Here is a 13,618-nt window from a genome sequence, read left to right on the forward strand (position 1 = left end):
TAGACTCCCCCCTACATATCACGGCTTATACACGTGGTTGCACCAAACTATATCCCGTCCCGAGTAAAAAAAAAAAAAAAAGCGAAAGGAGGGAAACATAGACGCCGCACTGCGGATGATGAGCGTTTCCCAAGCTTTCCTTCCGCCTTGCGAGATTTCTATGCAGCTACTACCTCTGTGGGACTGGGTACAACCATACTACTGTTCTAGTTGCATAAGAGTGCCCAATCTGCCAACACACCATTGGACTCCGTTCTTGTTCGACAATGACCATTGGCGGCCCACGATGGAAGATGGCCGGCCCCCTTCAGTGATCGACTAACTCGCCCAGCACGGCTGTCTTCCCTGAGTCTCCCCTTGGAGACAGACATCATATGCGCCTAATTAGGTGCCTTCAGGCATGGATCGTGACAACCATCACTGCTGGCCAATTCGCCTGTGCTTGCCCGCCCAAGACTCCACACGCCTATAATTCTCGCAACTAACTTTCCCCTCCGCCATCACCCAATCCCACCACCACCATCCCCCTGGTTGCAACCATGCAAACGCGTCGACCCCATCAGTATGGCGCAGAGCAGACCGCCACGGTCATTCACTCCCCTGCTACCACCTCGTCCTCCATCCGCCCTTCAACCAGCCAATAACGCGAAAAGCGCCCCCCTTGCTCGATGCCATCGCTGCATCGCAGTGGCAAATTTCCCCCTTCGCCGACGCTGTGGTGGGGTCGCTGTCCGACTGATCGCGTGGTTGTCGCTGCAGGACGACGGACTGCATGGGTGGGAGATGCGGCAGAGAATAATGCCGATGGAGCGTGCGTCCATCTGGGATTTTCCCCTTGGGGGATAGTATCATTCGACCTGAACCACATCGGTCAACACGTACTCCGTACGGAGTGCCCGAGATCTGCCTGTCTGTCCGCTCCGTACGGAGTGTGATTTCTTCAACGGCCTGGGCCGCCGTCGTAGGCCCCCAGGGCGGGGTTCTTGGAGGTCCACTGGTGCAAGTGAATCCTAAAAGGTGAAAGGGCTGTGGAGGCCGGCACCAGACTGTGTTTTACATGTTCTGCAGCGTCCACTTCTGGCATGGTGTACTGCGTACTCCGTACATGCCGCTGTAGAGAACGGACAGTGGGGATGGCTTCATGGTAGGGTTGCAATAATGAGATAGTTTGATTGATGCGATATACGCCGGAATGAATGTATTGCGCTTGACAAGAGCCTCTGGCTTGGATCAAGCGAAAAGATAGAATGAGTGTTGCGCTCGTTCGGCTGGTGGCCAGAAACGTCAGGCATTCCAGAAAATGAAAATCAAATTTCTTGGCTCCCGCCGAACATCACAAAAAGTATCGCAAGGCATCAGCTGCGGGAAACAAACGGACTCTGCACGCCTCCGAACATCCAAACCGACATCATCTCTCTCTTGCGCACTCTCGCATCCCTATCAGAGACAGCCACGTCGAGAGGCCGAGGGAAACAAGAGAGAAAGTTAGCCAAACTCAGCGTCAGCCACCAGACCTGCATCACTCTGGACAGGGAAACCAGCAACAAACACCCATCCCGCAGCCGGGATCAAGCAACCCATCACGTCTGGTTCTTTGTCCCTGGCGCCAGGGATCGCAGTCATCTTTGTCTCAGGCCACGGAACTTCCACCCTCGTCGGGGGCATATCACTCGCGGGTTCTGCACGGTGATCAAGTAAGTCCAGGGGAGATGCATACGCTCCAGGCTACGGCTTCGTCGTCCCTCTCCCTTGCGGAAGGCAGCTACATCTACTCAATTGCCGCGGCATCCCCCGGGCACCTCGCCGCCATCTCGTCGGATGACTCACTCCGCGTGTTCGACGCGGCCCGCCTCAACCATGTGTCGCTCGTCGCGGCCGACACCCACCCAGGCGTCACCGCGCTGCGGTCGTATAGCGTGGACCGGCAATTGCTGGCCACCGGGGGCAGGGATGGGAAAGTGAAGCTGTGGGATCTCCGCAGCGGGAAGAGCTCCCCGGCGGTGGAGGTGGAAACATGTAAGCTTTGTTCTGGCCCTGTCGTTCCTTTCGCGGGGAAGAGTGTCCTGCATGGGCCGATTTGCAACCGGTCTTCCTGCCCAGCTCCTCTCCATTCCCCATGCGACGGGCTGTCCGTCCGCACGTCCTCCGCGCGGGTGACGACTTGCTAACTTTGTCTCTGCGACAGCAAAGAAAGCCCCCGTGCTCTCCGTCGCGTGCTGCGCCGAAACCAACAGCCTCGTAGCCGGCACCGAGCTCGTCTCCTCACAGGCGATCGTCCAATTCTGGTGCGTGGGATGCTTCCATCGTTTGGGGGACGCGAACCTTCAGAGCTGCTAACTGACCGCCAAGGGATGTCAGATCGCCGGGGCAGCCGCGACTCCAGTATGTGGAGAGTCACAACGACGACGTCACCGAGGTTCGTTTGACCTCCCCCAGCCCACTTGACCCCGGCTTGCATCCTCACTAACAGCCCGCCGGTGTAGCTGCAATACCATCCCACCCGGCCGGACCTCCTGCTCTCGGGGAGCACGGACGGCCTGGTAAACGTTTACAACACGGCCGTCGCGGATGAGGACGACGCCCTGGTGCAGGTCATCAACCACGGCTCCGTGCATCATGCCGGCTTCCTCACCGAGCGGGCTATCTACGCGCTCAGCCACGACGAGGTGTTCTCGGTCCACCCGGCCACCGACCCGGACGAGCCCGCCCAGGCGCCCGACCCCGTGCAGTTCGGCGACCTGCGCGAGCCCCTGGCCTGCGAGTATATCGCCCAGCTCTGTATCGGCAGTCAGGGACCGTACCTTGCCGCCGGGAACACGACGTACGTTGCCCCTCGCGTTCTGTCTGGTGAGGTTTGTGCTATGTGCTAACGGGAGCAGGGAAAAACGGTTGGATCTGGTGCCGCTCGTCGCCGACCCGTGGCGATTCGACCGGGAGAATATGTGGCGTCTCCCGGGTGGTCATGGCGAGGAGATTGTGCGATCGGTATATCTCGATGAGCAGGTATGTGTGGTCTGTGGTTTGTCGGGAACCATTGCTGATTTCGGGTGTAGTCTCAATCGGTGTTTACCGGGGGTGAAGACGGGTTCGTTCGAGTATGGAGGGCGGATGGAGAGGCGCCGCAGGAGCCTCAAGGGAAGGCCTCGCGATCGGAGAAGAAGAGTAAGGACAAGGGAAGGTTCAAGCCTTATTAGATCTGAATAGAGTTGTAATGATGTTCTGTGATGCGGAATATATCACCATCGGTATTCAATTATATATTGAAAGTTATATCCACGCAACATGACCGATATCCCTCCTAAAAAGCAATCAAAACCAACCGCCAAATTCAACAAGTCCTACACAACCTTCTGTCCAATACACCACTCAACCGAAATAATAAAACGGTAAACGAAAACAAACAAAAACATGAGCGTACCCGGAATCGAACGCGCAACCTCTCCATCTCGGCCCTGCCAAAGCCCCGTCAGCGGGTCTCACTCTCACCGCCCGCCGTTTTATCGCGATCTTTTCCGCCCATAATTTTTCTCTCTTCAACCCCGGCGGCGCTCAGCCTTTGGCGTTGCATTCTGTCTCTGTTGCTGTTCAGCGTCTCTTATCCATACTCTACTTCCATCTTATACGCCCTCGATCAATCCCCCTCGACAAGCCCCACGCCGTGCCTGTACGGCTGTCACAACTCACTCGACCCCGATACAAATGGACGCCCAAGCCTACCTCCTCCGTCACGGCTGGTCCGGACCAGGCAACCCGCTGAACCCGAATCGCCGCCCAGGCACACACGGCGGGCTCGGCCTCACGAAACCGATCCTCGTCGCCCGCCGGCAGGGCAACCAGGGCGTGGGCAAGAAGACCACCAAGGACCCGACCAACCAGTGGTGGTTGCGCGGGTTCGAAGACGCGCTGAAGGACGTCGGCCAGGAAAACCGCGCCGCCACGACGACGACCGCGCCGAATGCGCTGACGAGCGAGCTGTATCGCTTTTTTGTCCGTGGGGAGGTCGTCCCCGGGACGATTGGGGGGAAGGAGAAGGAGGATGTGTCGTCGGCGTCTGGGACGGAGGAGGCTCCGTCGAAGAAGAGGAAGGCGACCGGGGATGATGAGAGTGGCGCGGTGAAGAAGGCCAAGAAGGAGAAGGAGAAGGAGAAAGAGAAAGAGAGTAAGGAGGAGCGACGGCGGCGCAAAGAGGAGAAGAAGACGAGGAAGGCCGAGAAGGAGAGGAAGAGGGCGGAGAAGGCGCTGCGGAAGGAGAAGAAGAAACGGGATCGGCCTGAAGATGATTATCCGACGCCGCCGTCGTCGACTGAGCAGGATCTATCGGATTCTTCTGCGCGCGATGCCTCGTCTGCTCCGGAGTCGAAGGAGAAGAAAGAAAAGCGGAGGGAGAAGAAAGCGAAGGAGAAGAAGGACAAGACGAAGGAGAAAGAGAGCAGGAAGAGGAAGAACAGGGAGGAGTCCACAACAGACGACAGCTCCAAAGCGAAATCAAAAAAGGCCAAAGATGGGAAGAAGGCGGCCTAGGGAGATGTATAGACTGGTATACTGGTTGGAAACATACGGGTTGGCGTATATAGATTTAGAGATACCCATTCAGACTCGGCATAAAAGCATTGTCATTCCGGAGTTGCGTATGTTCACCGTAAATCGTAATATTCAAACATCGTCTGGCAGCTTTCCAGGCTTTCCTGAGATGATCCAGGGCCGTCGGTCCCAGAACTCGTCTTTGATGATGTCGACATGCTCGACTACCACCTGAGCTTTTCGTCGCAGCTTCTTCAGCTTGTCTTGTTGCGACCTCGAAACCTGTGTATCCCGTGTTGTAACCGCAGATGCTGCTGTCTCGGGTTCTCCAGCTGGCTTTGCTTCTTCGAGTTGATACTGTATCTTGTTCAGCAGCTGGCTCTGAGATATAGAAAGGAGACTCACTTTACGATATACCACACTGCCCTTCTTGTAAATCTCCTCTTCGTTGTTGTAGTTGATCCCAAACCGCTGGAATAGGATTTCGTTCTTGTCGGATGATACAGTGCCCTGATGCAGCCGGAGTCAGTCACAGACGTGACCATGTCCATTGGTCCATACCTTCAACTCTTGCTCCGCATCGGTGTTACTCATACCCCCTTGTTGGACCATGGTCCAAAACGTGGTGTTGTAGAGATTATTGATATGACCTTTTCTGGTGAGTCATTTGGAAAGGAAGCGGCAGGATGACGGCACTTACAATCGACCTGTCTCCAGCTCATATAGTCACGGAAGATTCTTGCATTAGGATACACAACTGCTCGTCCATCGAACGAAGGCAGATATGGTGGTTGAAGAGGCGTTCCAGGGAAGTGAGCCCCCCACTGATAAATGTAGTGTGCAGTAAAAGTGGACACGATAGTGGTTACGAGTTTCCTGTTCGCGGCATTAGTCAATTCGCTCCTCCAAGAAGGTGGGAAGTCACTTGCGCGCTCCGTCGTTCAAATAATTGGCAACTGGGATGGAAGACAAAACTGGCAGATGTCAATAGGCGGAGTGATACTGCAGCAGAGCTGGACAGACCTGTACTCGTCGCTTACGCCATATGCGATGCATAAATCCGGTAGATCTTTCATGACTTCAACAGCAGCGGCGTTCATCAGATCCAACGCCCGACGGTCGTTGGGTTTCTGAAAGCCATAACGATCGGTGAGTCTGTGAGTGTTAGCAAGTGTCAATGCAATGAGGCAACATAAGGCACGACCAAGACAGCCCACATCGCCAGTCGGCTAAATAGACATGATGGAACTCACTTGTGAAAGCCCCTGCCATCTATCCGAACCACGATCCAGGTGTCGGGTAAGAGGACATCGGGCTGCTCGAATGCTTTGACATACTCATATCTAAACTCGGTCAGCGAAGCGCCTGCGAAGGCGAGTCTAACAGAAAATACTTTGAATTTGCCATTTTACGTTTTTAGAATTATCTCAATAAGGAGATGAGGTGTTGAGAGGAGAGTGTTGAAGAAGAATGGGTTGTGCGGGAACGTCAAATTCCTTTTAGGCGGTACGCGAAGCGTCACTCTTAACACCAGATGTGGCTGGCATATTCAACGGAACACACTATTCAAGATTGCTTGCAGATTGCGAATTTGTCTGGCCGCTAAACCGCGCACGATGTCCTCTGACTGTATAATTAATGCAACTATGTACCAGCCTTCAGGCCTGGACGCGTCAAATTGTAGACACTTCTAACGCTTTATACACTCCTTTGAGATGCCCATCAGGAGACTAAACGCATGAAATGATAGCCTGAGTTTCAAACCGCCTCACCGGATGATAGGTTGCTTTGCTGTTACCCACATACTTTCCGCGGTGGTCAAAACAGTGTTGGTACGGTCGACGATTTGAGCCTCGGTGAACCACTTTCGCTCATCTCGCTGGATCAACCGCGACCTAAGAAGTATATCGCTCGGAGCAAACACCGGCGCGTGGTAGTTGATCGACATGTTAGTCGTATAATGCTTATTTCTTGGCCCCGGCTGACATCGTTGATGATGATGCAACAAGACCACGAACCGCATGATCTCATCAAAGAGGACTGCTTGAAAGCCTCCATGTGCAATCGTAGGGTGCTCTTCAAGATCTCTACCCAAGGACATCAGACAGATTGCGTCTGGGAGCTTCGTGAGTTCGTCTCGAGACTTCATGCCACTGGATGAAGCATCCGGGGTTGGCGTTTTGAGCTCTCTCAGTCGAAGAGACAGTACATGTGGTATTGTAGAGTTTGTGTTAACGGTCTGACCAAAGAAGCGATTCTCCCCCGTATGTTCGTTGAAATGTCTAGGGAAAAAGGGGACCATCTCATAGTTCCGATCCTCCATAACCTTACGGGTCCACTCCATCGACGAGTAATGATCGACCGTTGCCTTGGGAGGTCTGTTTCTCTCGAAGAAACTACCAAGAAAGTCGGATTGTTCCTCCTCGTATTCAAACGGCTTGGTTTTGGTAGAGTGGAAAGTCCTACATGAGGAGAACGCTCGTAAGGAGACCCGGGGTCGGGTAGAACTGACGAATTTACCAAACATTGGCAGATGGAGCAGGAATGAAGGTAGGACCGAGGATATAATTGGCTGGTCGTTTTGATAAAGCAATTGCTGTGAATTACTAGATATTGGGCAGAGTTCATAGAATTTCCGAGTCTGTTCTCCCCGCATGTCACTAGTAGCCCCCTGATATCCGAACCTCCGAGGATATGCGAATTCAAAAGCTCGTGGAGCCGAGTGTTTTCACACTAAATAAGACTACAAGGACCAAAATGTGTGACGACACTATAATCGCCCCAATTATATATTCTTTCATATCATTGTTAAGCATCATTAGTATACCCAATGAAGTGCATTTGCCCGACGTACATAGCGTAGAGCGCGAAAAGACTAGACAAGACATACCGCTGCATACTCATTCCATCTTTTTCTCTCCTGTAAACGCACTGTCGACAACACGGAGAAATTCCGCCAACGACTCCTCCGGAATGGGATAAGTATGATCGGGCGAAGGAAAAGTCCTGGTCTTCACCTCTTGTCTATACTCCTTGATTCCCCGCAACGACTCTCCCCAAACATCGGCATATCTTTTCACAAACTTGGGAACAAACCTTCCCGGAGGAAAGTTCCCTGTCATATCCACCTGCACTAGGACTTGACCGGAACATCCATTCCCAGAACCAATCCCAATAGTTGGGATCCGAAGCTTCTGGGTAACAATGGCGGCGATTTCTGCAGGCACGGCTTCAATAAGGACCATAAAAGCGCCGGCCTCCTGTACCGCCAGCGCATCCTGAAGTAGATTCATAGCTCCCGTGGTGGATTTACCTTGCACCCTGAACCCGCCCAGGGCGTGTTGTCGCTGCGGAGTGAGCCCGATATGAGCTACGACGGGAATCCCAGCCCTCGTGATACGCTTGATGGCGGGAGCCATGTCCCGGTTTGCCTCTAGCTTTACGGCTTTCATTCTTCCTTCTTTCATTATTCGGATTGCGGACTGGACTGCTTGTTCGGGAGAGGCTTCATAGGAGCCCATCGGGAGGTCGGCGACCTAGTGGAGTGTGTAAGTCTGGTAGCTCTTTTTATGTCGAGGACGGTATCCAGAACTCCTACCGTGAAAGCACCGTTAACAGCACGAGCTACACTTCTGCAGTGGACCAACATCTCGTCCATGAGCAGCTCATTGGTGTCCTCCATACCAAGGGCAACCATTGCCAGGCTATCACCGACCAACACGACTTCGATCCCAGCAGTATCAGCTACGAGACCGCTCGTAAAGTCGTGAGCCGTGAGAACGCTGATAGGCTCGCCTATATTGTGTAGACGATTCAAGGTTTGAATTGTTACTTTCTTGCGAGGAGCTGTCTCGGTTCTCCCCAACGGAGAATGAGAGCTGTACCGAACAAAGGACGTTGTAAGTATAGAAGCATTTGAGGGAACGAGAGACGACCGTGAGGTAAAAGGGATTCTGAGTTTTCTTGAATGTAACTGAGCAAACCTCAAGGCCATGGTGTGTATATCAAGATGCTGATGATAGGGATCAGGCAAATCGGGGGAGAAGGAGTAGTTTAAAGAATTGGAACTCAGATAAAAAAGAAGGAAAATGCCTTTTAATGCAAAATAATTGAGAATGGGAGAGTATAAACAAACCAGTAATGTTGAGGAAGCTGGAAGCGATTTATAAGAGGGTTGCGACGTACTATGGGCCGTTCTGGTATATGCAGCGTATTTGGGAGCATCGTGAAGACTACATCCTTTCGTCCGGACCGCACATTCAATCAATAATAGTGAAAATAATATTATGCTTTCATTTACAAAACAACTAATTGGAGATCGTGGGTTGACTATCTGATGACCCTGGAGAATGGAGTTGAGCCGAATGGCTTCCCTTGTTCCGTCTGAAGCCCCAAATGTGTTGTATTCATGCACCATGGTATATTTAAGCCCCGAATATAATGTCTGTATGATACATAAATATACGGACTTATTAGTGCACTGTCGCACAATTCTATGTGTCCAGAGTTAATAAAATGTAGGTGCACGCTTAGCAGGAGTCTTAGATCCTTAAATGCATTCAAAAGGGAGTAAGGAAGAGTTGTTTCCGCCTCGTTTTTTTTTTTCTTTTCATAATAATAGTACATTAGTTGACAGCGGGACTTACAGCCTTTTGAATGGCTTCATATCTGTCTTAAGGCGAATAAAGAGAGCCATTGCCGCTGAACTCAGAGCCATACCGCCAGCGTAGAAAATCGCAGGACGATAGGCACTGATGCCACTTTCTTCACCTCCGGAGGCGGCGAGAATATAGCCAGCAATCGGGGCACCCTAAAGAAAGCTGTGAGTATTGAAGAGGATCTATAGACGCAAGCGAAGAGAGCACATACAAGAAGATATCCCCCTGCCCAGCCTGTCACAACCATTCCCATTGCTACCGGGACTCTTGCGGAGCCAAATACATTCCCAACGACAGTGGGCATTGTCGAGAAGAAGCCGCCGTTCGACATGCCGTTGATTATGACAAAGACGATAAGAGGGCCGATAGATGTGGAGACCGGCCATAGAACAAGCGTACTCAGGGCACTGAGTAAGAGAGATAAGAATAAGGTGTTCAATGGGCCCACCAAGTCACTGCAGAACCCGCAGATTAACCGCCCTATTGCGGACGAGAAGTTGAACGCAGCAACCACGCCGGCACCTGCGCTGGAGGACATTCCTAGGGAGTCGGTGTACAGGGGTAAGAAAAAGGGAGGCACCAGTAAGGGAAACGTGGCTATGGCTCCTGTAGCAAAGAGAAGGACAAATCGAACGTCGCGGAAGAGTCGCCTGGAAAACAGGTTAAAGAAATGCAAGAAAAAGCTGAGACATGGCATACCATTCAACAAATGCTGTGCGAGGAATGGGCACTCTTTGTTTGATCAAGTACGCAGCTGGAAGACCAGTGCCCCAGGTGATGAACCCAAGGACCCGGAAGGTCCATGCTGTGCCAACGCTACTTAGGAGACCATTCAGAATAAAACTGATCACTGCTCCCCCAAGACCCCCCGCAGCATAGACAATCCCGTTCGCGATTCCACGTTTAGCCTTGAAATACTGAGCAGGTGTCACCGATACCACCATGAAACAGAGACTGAAACACATTTTTAGCAGACGTGCAAAGAATCGCGAGTAAAAATAGCGCACCTGATTCCAATGCCCATAACAACACCAGCCGTCATGAACAAGCCGCCGATGTTCTTGATTGCTACACTGCTGAGGACCTCCCCCAAACCAACAAAGAAGATCCCCACCATTGCCGAAATCCTGGTACCCAACTTTCGAATAACGCGGGCATTGAGAATTCCCAAGAACGATATGCAAGCTGTGGCAAGGGAACCAACGAATGCGAGGGTGGACGACGAGGACACACCCTCCTTCACCAACGCCGCTTGTAGAACACCCCAGCAATAACTTGTGCCTATAAACCACCATGTGATGACGGCACAGCCCGAGATGACTACCCAGGCATAGCCTCCATCGGGTACCTCGGAATCCGCAATAAGAGAAGCTTGCATCAACTCATCAGGATTTAGTTCCTGTGTTGCATCGCCAGCTGGCCTGGAGAATCTCTCCCCAGCAAGACTAGTTTGCAATTCAATGCCAGTGGAAGTCGACTGCGCATTGGACGCCATTGCACGAGTTCGTATTCAGTGAGCTCGAAGAAACCAGGTTCAGCGTGGCCAATGGCTTTGTGGTATAGGCTCAAAAATCCCCGGGTACCGTCAGAAGAGTCAGAGGTGCCACTAAGCGAGGACACCTAAGGTGGGTCAGCGATTTACTAACCGGTTGTACCTAGTATGGAGTACGCCCTGTCGATGACATCGTTCATTTTTGTGGCCTGAGGCATTAATATTCCTTATTCGGTTTAGTGTATATACTATCTTAGAGTGTTAAATGTGTAGAATTCGATGTGATGCTGGGATTTAGAGAAGGCAAAAGATTCTCTTCGGAATTACTGCTACTCAATTCTCTGTGGTTTCTAAATGATAGAATTGACGGATACAACGCGCATGACCTGCGTTTCTCTCCATTTGATCTAACCTTCCCAACTTCATTCTATACTCAACCATCTATCTCTACTGGGCCTTTAAAACAGTGTGTATACCATTCGCAAGCACCAAGCGCCTGAAAACGACATAATGCCCCGCCGTATAAGTGCACCAGCAGCAGGAAACCCACTAAAGCATGTAGCGGAAGTGCGGACAGCGATCACCCATCTCATCCATTTCTTCAGACGTGAAGGTAACAGGGTCCTGAGCCATCTGTTCCTCGCGTCTCCTATTGATTCGCGTGTAGAGAATTCGCAGGAGTACAGCAGCAATCAAGGAAGCCACAGCAAAACCAAGTTCCAATGAGTGGCCGAGAATAAATCTCGGGCTATCCTGCTCACGATAAAAGTTGGATGACATGGCTGCGTATCCACGTTATTTGTTGGTCCTTTGAGTTGGAGCACTTGAGTAACTTACCACCAGCAAAGTTGCCAATACCGATATGAAGTGCCATTCCCGCAGCTCTCTTGTAACTTCCTGCTAAATTGTTACTGAGCCAGGTTACATTTGCAGGGAGCGCTGGGTAGATTCCTTTCAATGTCTCTGTTAGTTGTGATCTTCCTATTGTAGAGACGATATACTGACCGACGACGGTGAGGAAGATACCGAAGTATACCACACCTGGCACACCTCGTCCTGAGGCAGCCAGGCAAATGATAAAGCCGGCGACGATGCAGGATAGGTGGAGAAACAGCAAGGGAGACCGTTGTCCAATCCGGTCCGAGATTGCAGCCGACAGTACGGCGACAACCGCAGCAGTGATATAGATGGGGACCTGAGTGCTGTCAATAAGACTTCTTAACATTGCATTGAAAAAGACATGAATGAAATACCGTCAACAGCTGAGCGATTGAAGACGTATAGCCGAGATCTTTGATAATTGTTGGGAGAAAGTAAGATACGCCATACATAGGACAGACGATCCCATACCACACTACGGTATAAAAAGTGTTTTAGTAACTGCACATGGCTATTATGTGGGAGACATGCGGTACACTCACCAATGATAGCCAAGTAGACCTGCCAGTCAATAAGCGCATCTTTGACGTATTTCCACTTGAATCGCTCATTTTCCGAGTACTGTGTCTGTCCGTCGGAATACTGATGACGCAACCGATGGATAACCCAGCTTCTTTCTTCCGCTGTCAGGAATTTGGCTGTGTCTGGATAGTCTTGAATAATGAAATGGGCCACTATGGCTACTAAAACAGTAGCTATCCCTTCGAGAATAAAAATCCAGCGCCAACCGGCATATCCACCGACGCCGTCCATTTTCTAGATTGTAAGCCATTCGGGCCATGTATAAGGAAAGTTAGTAAGTATGAACTTACAGCAATGCCGAAAGCCAAAAGCCCAGAGAAGGCTCCTGCAACACTGGCTGCGCTGAAGAATAGAGCCTGGCGCATCAATGCTTCGTGCCGGCAGTACCACATGGTGATATAAAAAGCGACTCCAGGATAAAGTCCGGACTCTAATTGATAGCATCAGATAGGGAATTGGAAGAGTTCGCTAATCTTCTTACCTGCGACTCCAAGGAATATTCGCGTGGCTAGTAGACCATGGTAGTTTTGGACGATGCCCATAAGGGTCTTACATAGTGAGCATATACACACAAGTCCTCTTTGAGGGGAATGGCCATACCATAACAATTCCCCATGCGACCATGAGAAGAGGCAACCATATGGAAGGCCGCAGCTTCTTCAATATCAGATTCGAAGGAAGCTCAAATGAAGCATATGTTATGAAAAAGACGGTCACTGTTCAAGTTAAGAGGTGAGCGCGTGAGAACACAATTGCAAACTGACAGCAAATATTGAACTGGGACCCAGTCAAGCCCAAGTCTTCTGGAAGGCCTTCGATTTTTGCATTGCCGATATTTCCTCGGTCTAGGAAGGCAAACAGATAGAGGATACTCAGGATAGGCATAATACGTAGATCCATCTTTCTCAACAGTCGTTTTTCTTCAGATGGGGTAAGCGCAACAAGCTGCTCATCACCGGGACTCTTTTCCACATCATCGTCGTAGCTTGCCAGTCCATCGGTGTGATGCAACTTTTCTGACTGGGTTGACCTATCCATGCCAAGCGGGTGTACAATCGCCCCCCTGTATCTGTATGAGTGGTCCGGGATCCAATTCCTCCCTAGAGGTTTCAATCCCTTGGAGGTGAATTGACTAAGTGAAGGGATACCTTCTGAAAAAGCCTCTCGACATTCCTTACCCCTCTCTCCATGGGGAGGGTGGGGTAAGGTCCTACTTGAACCCTTGCTTGTTGCTTACCGGGTGCCGAGGGGTCTTGTTCTTGGCCAGCCCTACCAATTATATAGTACTATGTCATCTCGTTCAAGATTTACAAAATGCTGGAGTTAGTAAATGTCTAAAAATGCCAATAACATAGGATCCGCTTAAGGTAATCATCGTGTTCGCCGTGCGTTATCATGACATGCTGCTGCAATGTCACCTTCCAAGGGAAACCTCCGTTGCTGTTAGTGTTAGAATATGACCTTTTGTGGGCCTGGATGTGACGAT

At 51.1% G+C, this 13,618-nt stretch overlaps 6 protein-coding genes across 6 annotated transcripts; 2 read left to right on the forward strand and 4 right to left on the reverse strand.

The window, feature by feature from the left end:
• Positions 1-1,709: 1,709 nt before the first annotated feature.
• BDV59DRAFT_199705 (WD repeat protein) lies at positions 1,710-3,194 on the forward strand (the record flags this gene model as incomplete). The annotated part of the gene is made up of 6 exons (XM_073693405.1): positions 1,710-2,016; positions 2,186-2,285; positions 2,350-2,416; positions 2,484-2,821; positions 2,880-3,003; positions 3,054-3,194. 6 exons carry the CDS (start codon positions 1,710-1,712, stop codon positions 3,192-3,194), a joined length of 1,077 nt encoding a protein of 358 aa, XP_073550479.1.
• A 108-nt stretch (positions 3,195-3,302) lies between these two features.
• Positions 3,303-4,753, forward strand: BDV59DRAFT_143464 (uncharacterized protein). Its single transcript, XM_073687219.1, has one exon. The coding sequence runs from the start codon at positions 3,700-3,702 to the stop codon at positions 4,519-4,521; it is 822 nt and encodes a 273-aa protein (XP_073550480.1). The 5' UTR covers positions 3,303-3,699; the 3' UTR covers positions 4,522-4,753.
• On the reverse strand, positions 4,588-5,996 carry BDV59DRAFT_143354 (tRNA guanylyltransferase). The gene is made up of 8 exons (XM_073687218.1): positions 5,915-5,996; positions 5,775-5,864; positions 5,545-5,676; positions 5,451-5,495; positions 5,222-5,397; positions 5,083-5,171; positions 4,927-5,031; positions 4,588-4,878 (listed from the first exon to the last, which is right to left on the reverse strand). The coding sequence occupies exons 1-8, from the start codon at positions 5,926-5,928 to the stop codon at positions 4,654-4,656; spliced, it is 876 nt and encodes a 291-aa protein (XP_073550481.1). The 5' UTR covers positions 5,929-5,996; the 3' UTR covers positions 4,588-4,653.
• Positions 5,997-7,238: 1,242 nt separating this feature from the next.
• Positions 7,239-8,635, reverse strand: BDV59DRAFT_173019 (3-methyl-2-oxobutanoate hydroxymethyltransferase). The gene is made up of 3 exons (XM_073688817.1): positions 8,120-8,635; positions 7,412-8,057; positions 7,239-7,315 (listed from the first exon to the last, which is right to left on the reverse strand). The coding sequence occupies exons 1-2, from the start codon at positions 8,513-8,515 to the stop codon at positions 7,422-7,424; spliced, it is 1,032 nt and encodes a 343-aa protein (XP_073550482.1). The 5' UTR covers positions 8,516-8,635; the 3' UTR covers positions 7,239-7,315; positions 7,412-7,421.
• A 523-nt stretch (positions 8,636-9,158) lies between these two features.
• On the reverse strand, positions 9,159-10,778 carry BDV59DRAFT_211320 (major facilitator superfamily domain-containing protein). Its single transcript, XM_073695781.1, has 4 exons — positions 10,187-10,778; positions 9,879-10,133; positions 9,391-9,829; positions 9,159-9,331 (listed from the first exon to the last, which is right to left on the reverse strand). The coding sequence occupies exons 1-4, from the start codon at positions 10,672-10,674 to the stop codon at positions 9,164-9,166; spliced, it is 1,350 nt and encodes a 449-aa protein (XP_073550483.1). The 5' UTR covers positions 10,675-10,778; the 3' UTR covers positions 9,159-9,163.
• Positions 10,779-11,036: 258 nt separating this feature from the next.
• Positions 11,037-13,511, reverse strand: BDV59DRAFT_173021 (allantoate permease family MFS transporter). The gene is made up of 9 exons (XM_073688818.1): positions 12,897-13,511; positions 12,733-12,848; positions 12,614-12,680; positions 12,423-12,562; positions 12,093-12,366; positions 11,925-12,025; positions 11,677-11,866; positions 11,509-11,622; positions 11,037-11,453 (listed from the first exon to the last, which is right to left on the reverse strand). Exons 1-9 carry the CDS (start codon positions 13,168-13,170, stop codon positions 11,221-11,223), a joined length of 1,509 nt encoding a protein of 502 aa, XP_073550484.1. The 5' UTR covers positions 13,171-13,511; the 3' UTR covers positions 11,037-11,220.
• Between the last annotated feature and the right edge of the window lie 107 nt (positions 13,512-13,618).

The sequence above is a fragment of the Aspergillus ambiguus genome, assembly GCF_047715705.1.
Source record: "Aspergillus ambiguus strain CBS 117.58 unplaced genomic scaffold BDV59scaffold_6, whole genome shotgun sequence".
NCBI classification, from domain to species: Eukaryota; Fungi; Ascomycota; class Eurotiomycetes; order Eurotiales; family Aspergillaceae; genus Aspergillus; species Aspergillus ambiguus.

Excerpts from the sequence above, each read along its gene's own strand:
- BDV59DRAFT_143464 (XM_073687219.1), top strand. The coding sequence starts at position 3,700 with ATGGACGCCCAAGCCTACCTCCTCCGTCACGGCTGGTCCGGACCAGGC.
- BDV59DRAFT_143354 (XM_073687218.1), bottom strand. Across the intron at positions 5,398-5,450 it reads TTATTTGAACGACGGAGCGC|GAAACTCGTAACCACTATCG; the intron begins GCAAGTGACTTC and ends TGCCGCGAACAG. Across the intron at positions 5,172-5,221 it reads GAGCTGGAGACAGGTCGATT|GTCATATCAATAATCTCTAC; the intron begins GTAAGTGCCGTC and ends TCACCAGAAAAG.
- BDV59DRAFT_173019 (XM_073688817.1), bottom strand. The coding sequence starts at position 8,515 with ATGGCCTTGAGGTTTGCTCAGTTACATTCAAGAAAACTCAGAATCCCT. Across the intron at positions 8,058-8,119 it reads CTGTTAACGGTGCTTTCACG|GTCGCCGACCTCCCGATGGG; the intron begins GTAGGAGTTCTG and ends ACACTCCACTAG.
- BDV59DRAFT_211320 (XM_073695781.1), bottom strand. The coding sequence starts at position 10,674 with ATGGCGTCCAATGCGCAGTCGACTTCCACTGGCATTGAATTGCAAACT. Across the intron at positions 9,830-9,878 it reads CGCACAGCATTTGTTGAATG|GCGACTCTTCCGCGACGTTC; the intron begins GTATGCCATGTC and ends CCTGTTTTCCAG. Across the intron at positions 9,332-9,390 it reads GGGCAGGGGGATATCTTCTT|GGTGCCCCGATTGCTGGCTA; the intron begins GTATGTGCTCTC and ends AGCTTTCTTTAG.
- BDV59DRAFT_173021 (XM_073688818.1), bottom strand. The coding sequence starts at position 13,170 with ATGGATAGGTCAACCCAGTCAGAAAAGTTGCATCACACCGATGGACTG. Across the intron at positions 12,367-12,422 it reads TTTTGGCTTTCGGCATTGCT|AAAATGGACGGCGTCGGTGG; the intron begins GTAAGTTCATAC and ends CTTACAATCTAG. Across the intron at positions 11,454-11,508 it reads TATTGGCAACTTTGCTGGTG|CCATGTCATCCAACTTTTAT; the intron begins GTAAGTTACTCA and ends GTGGATACGCAG.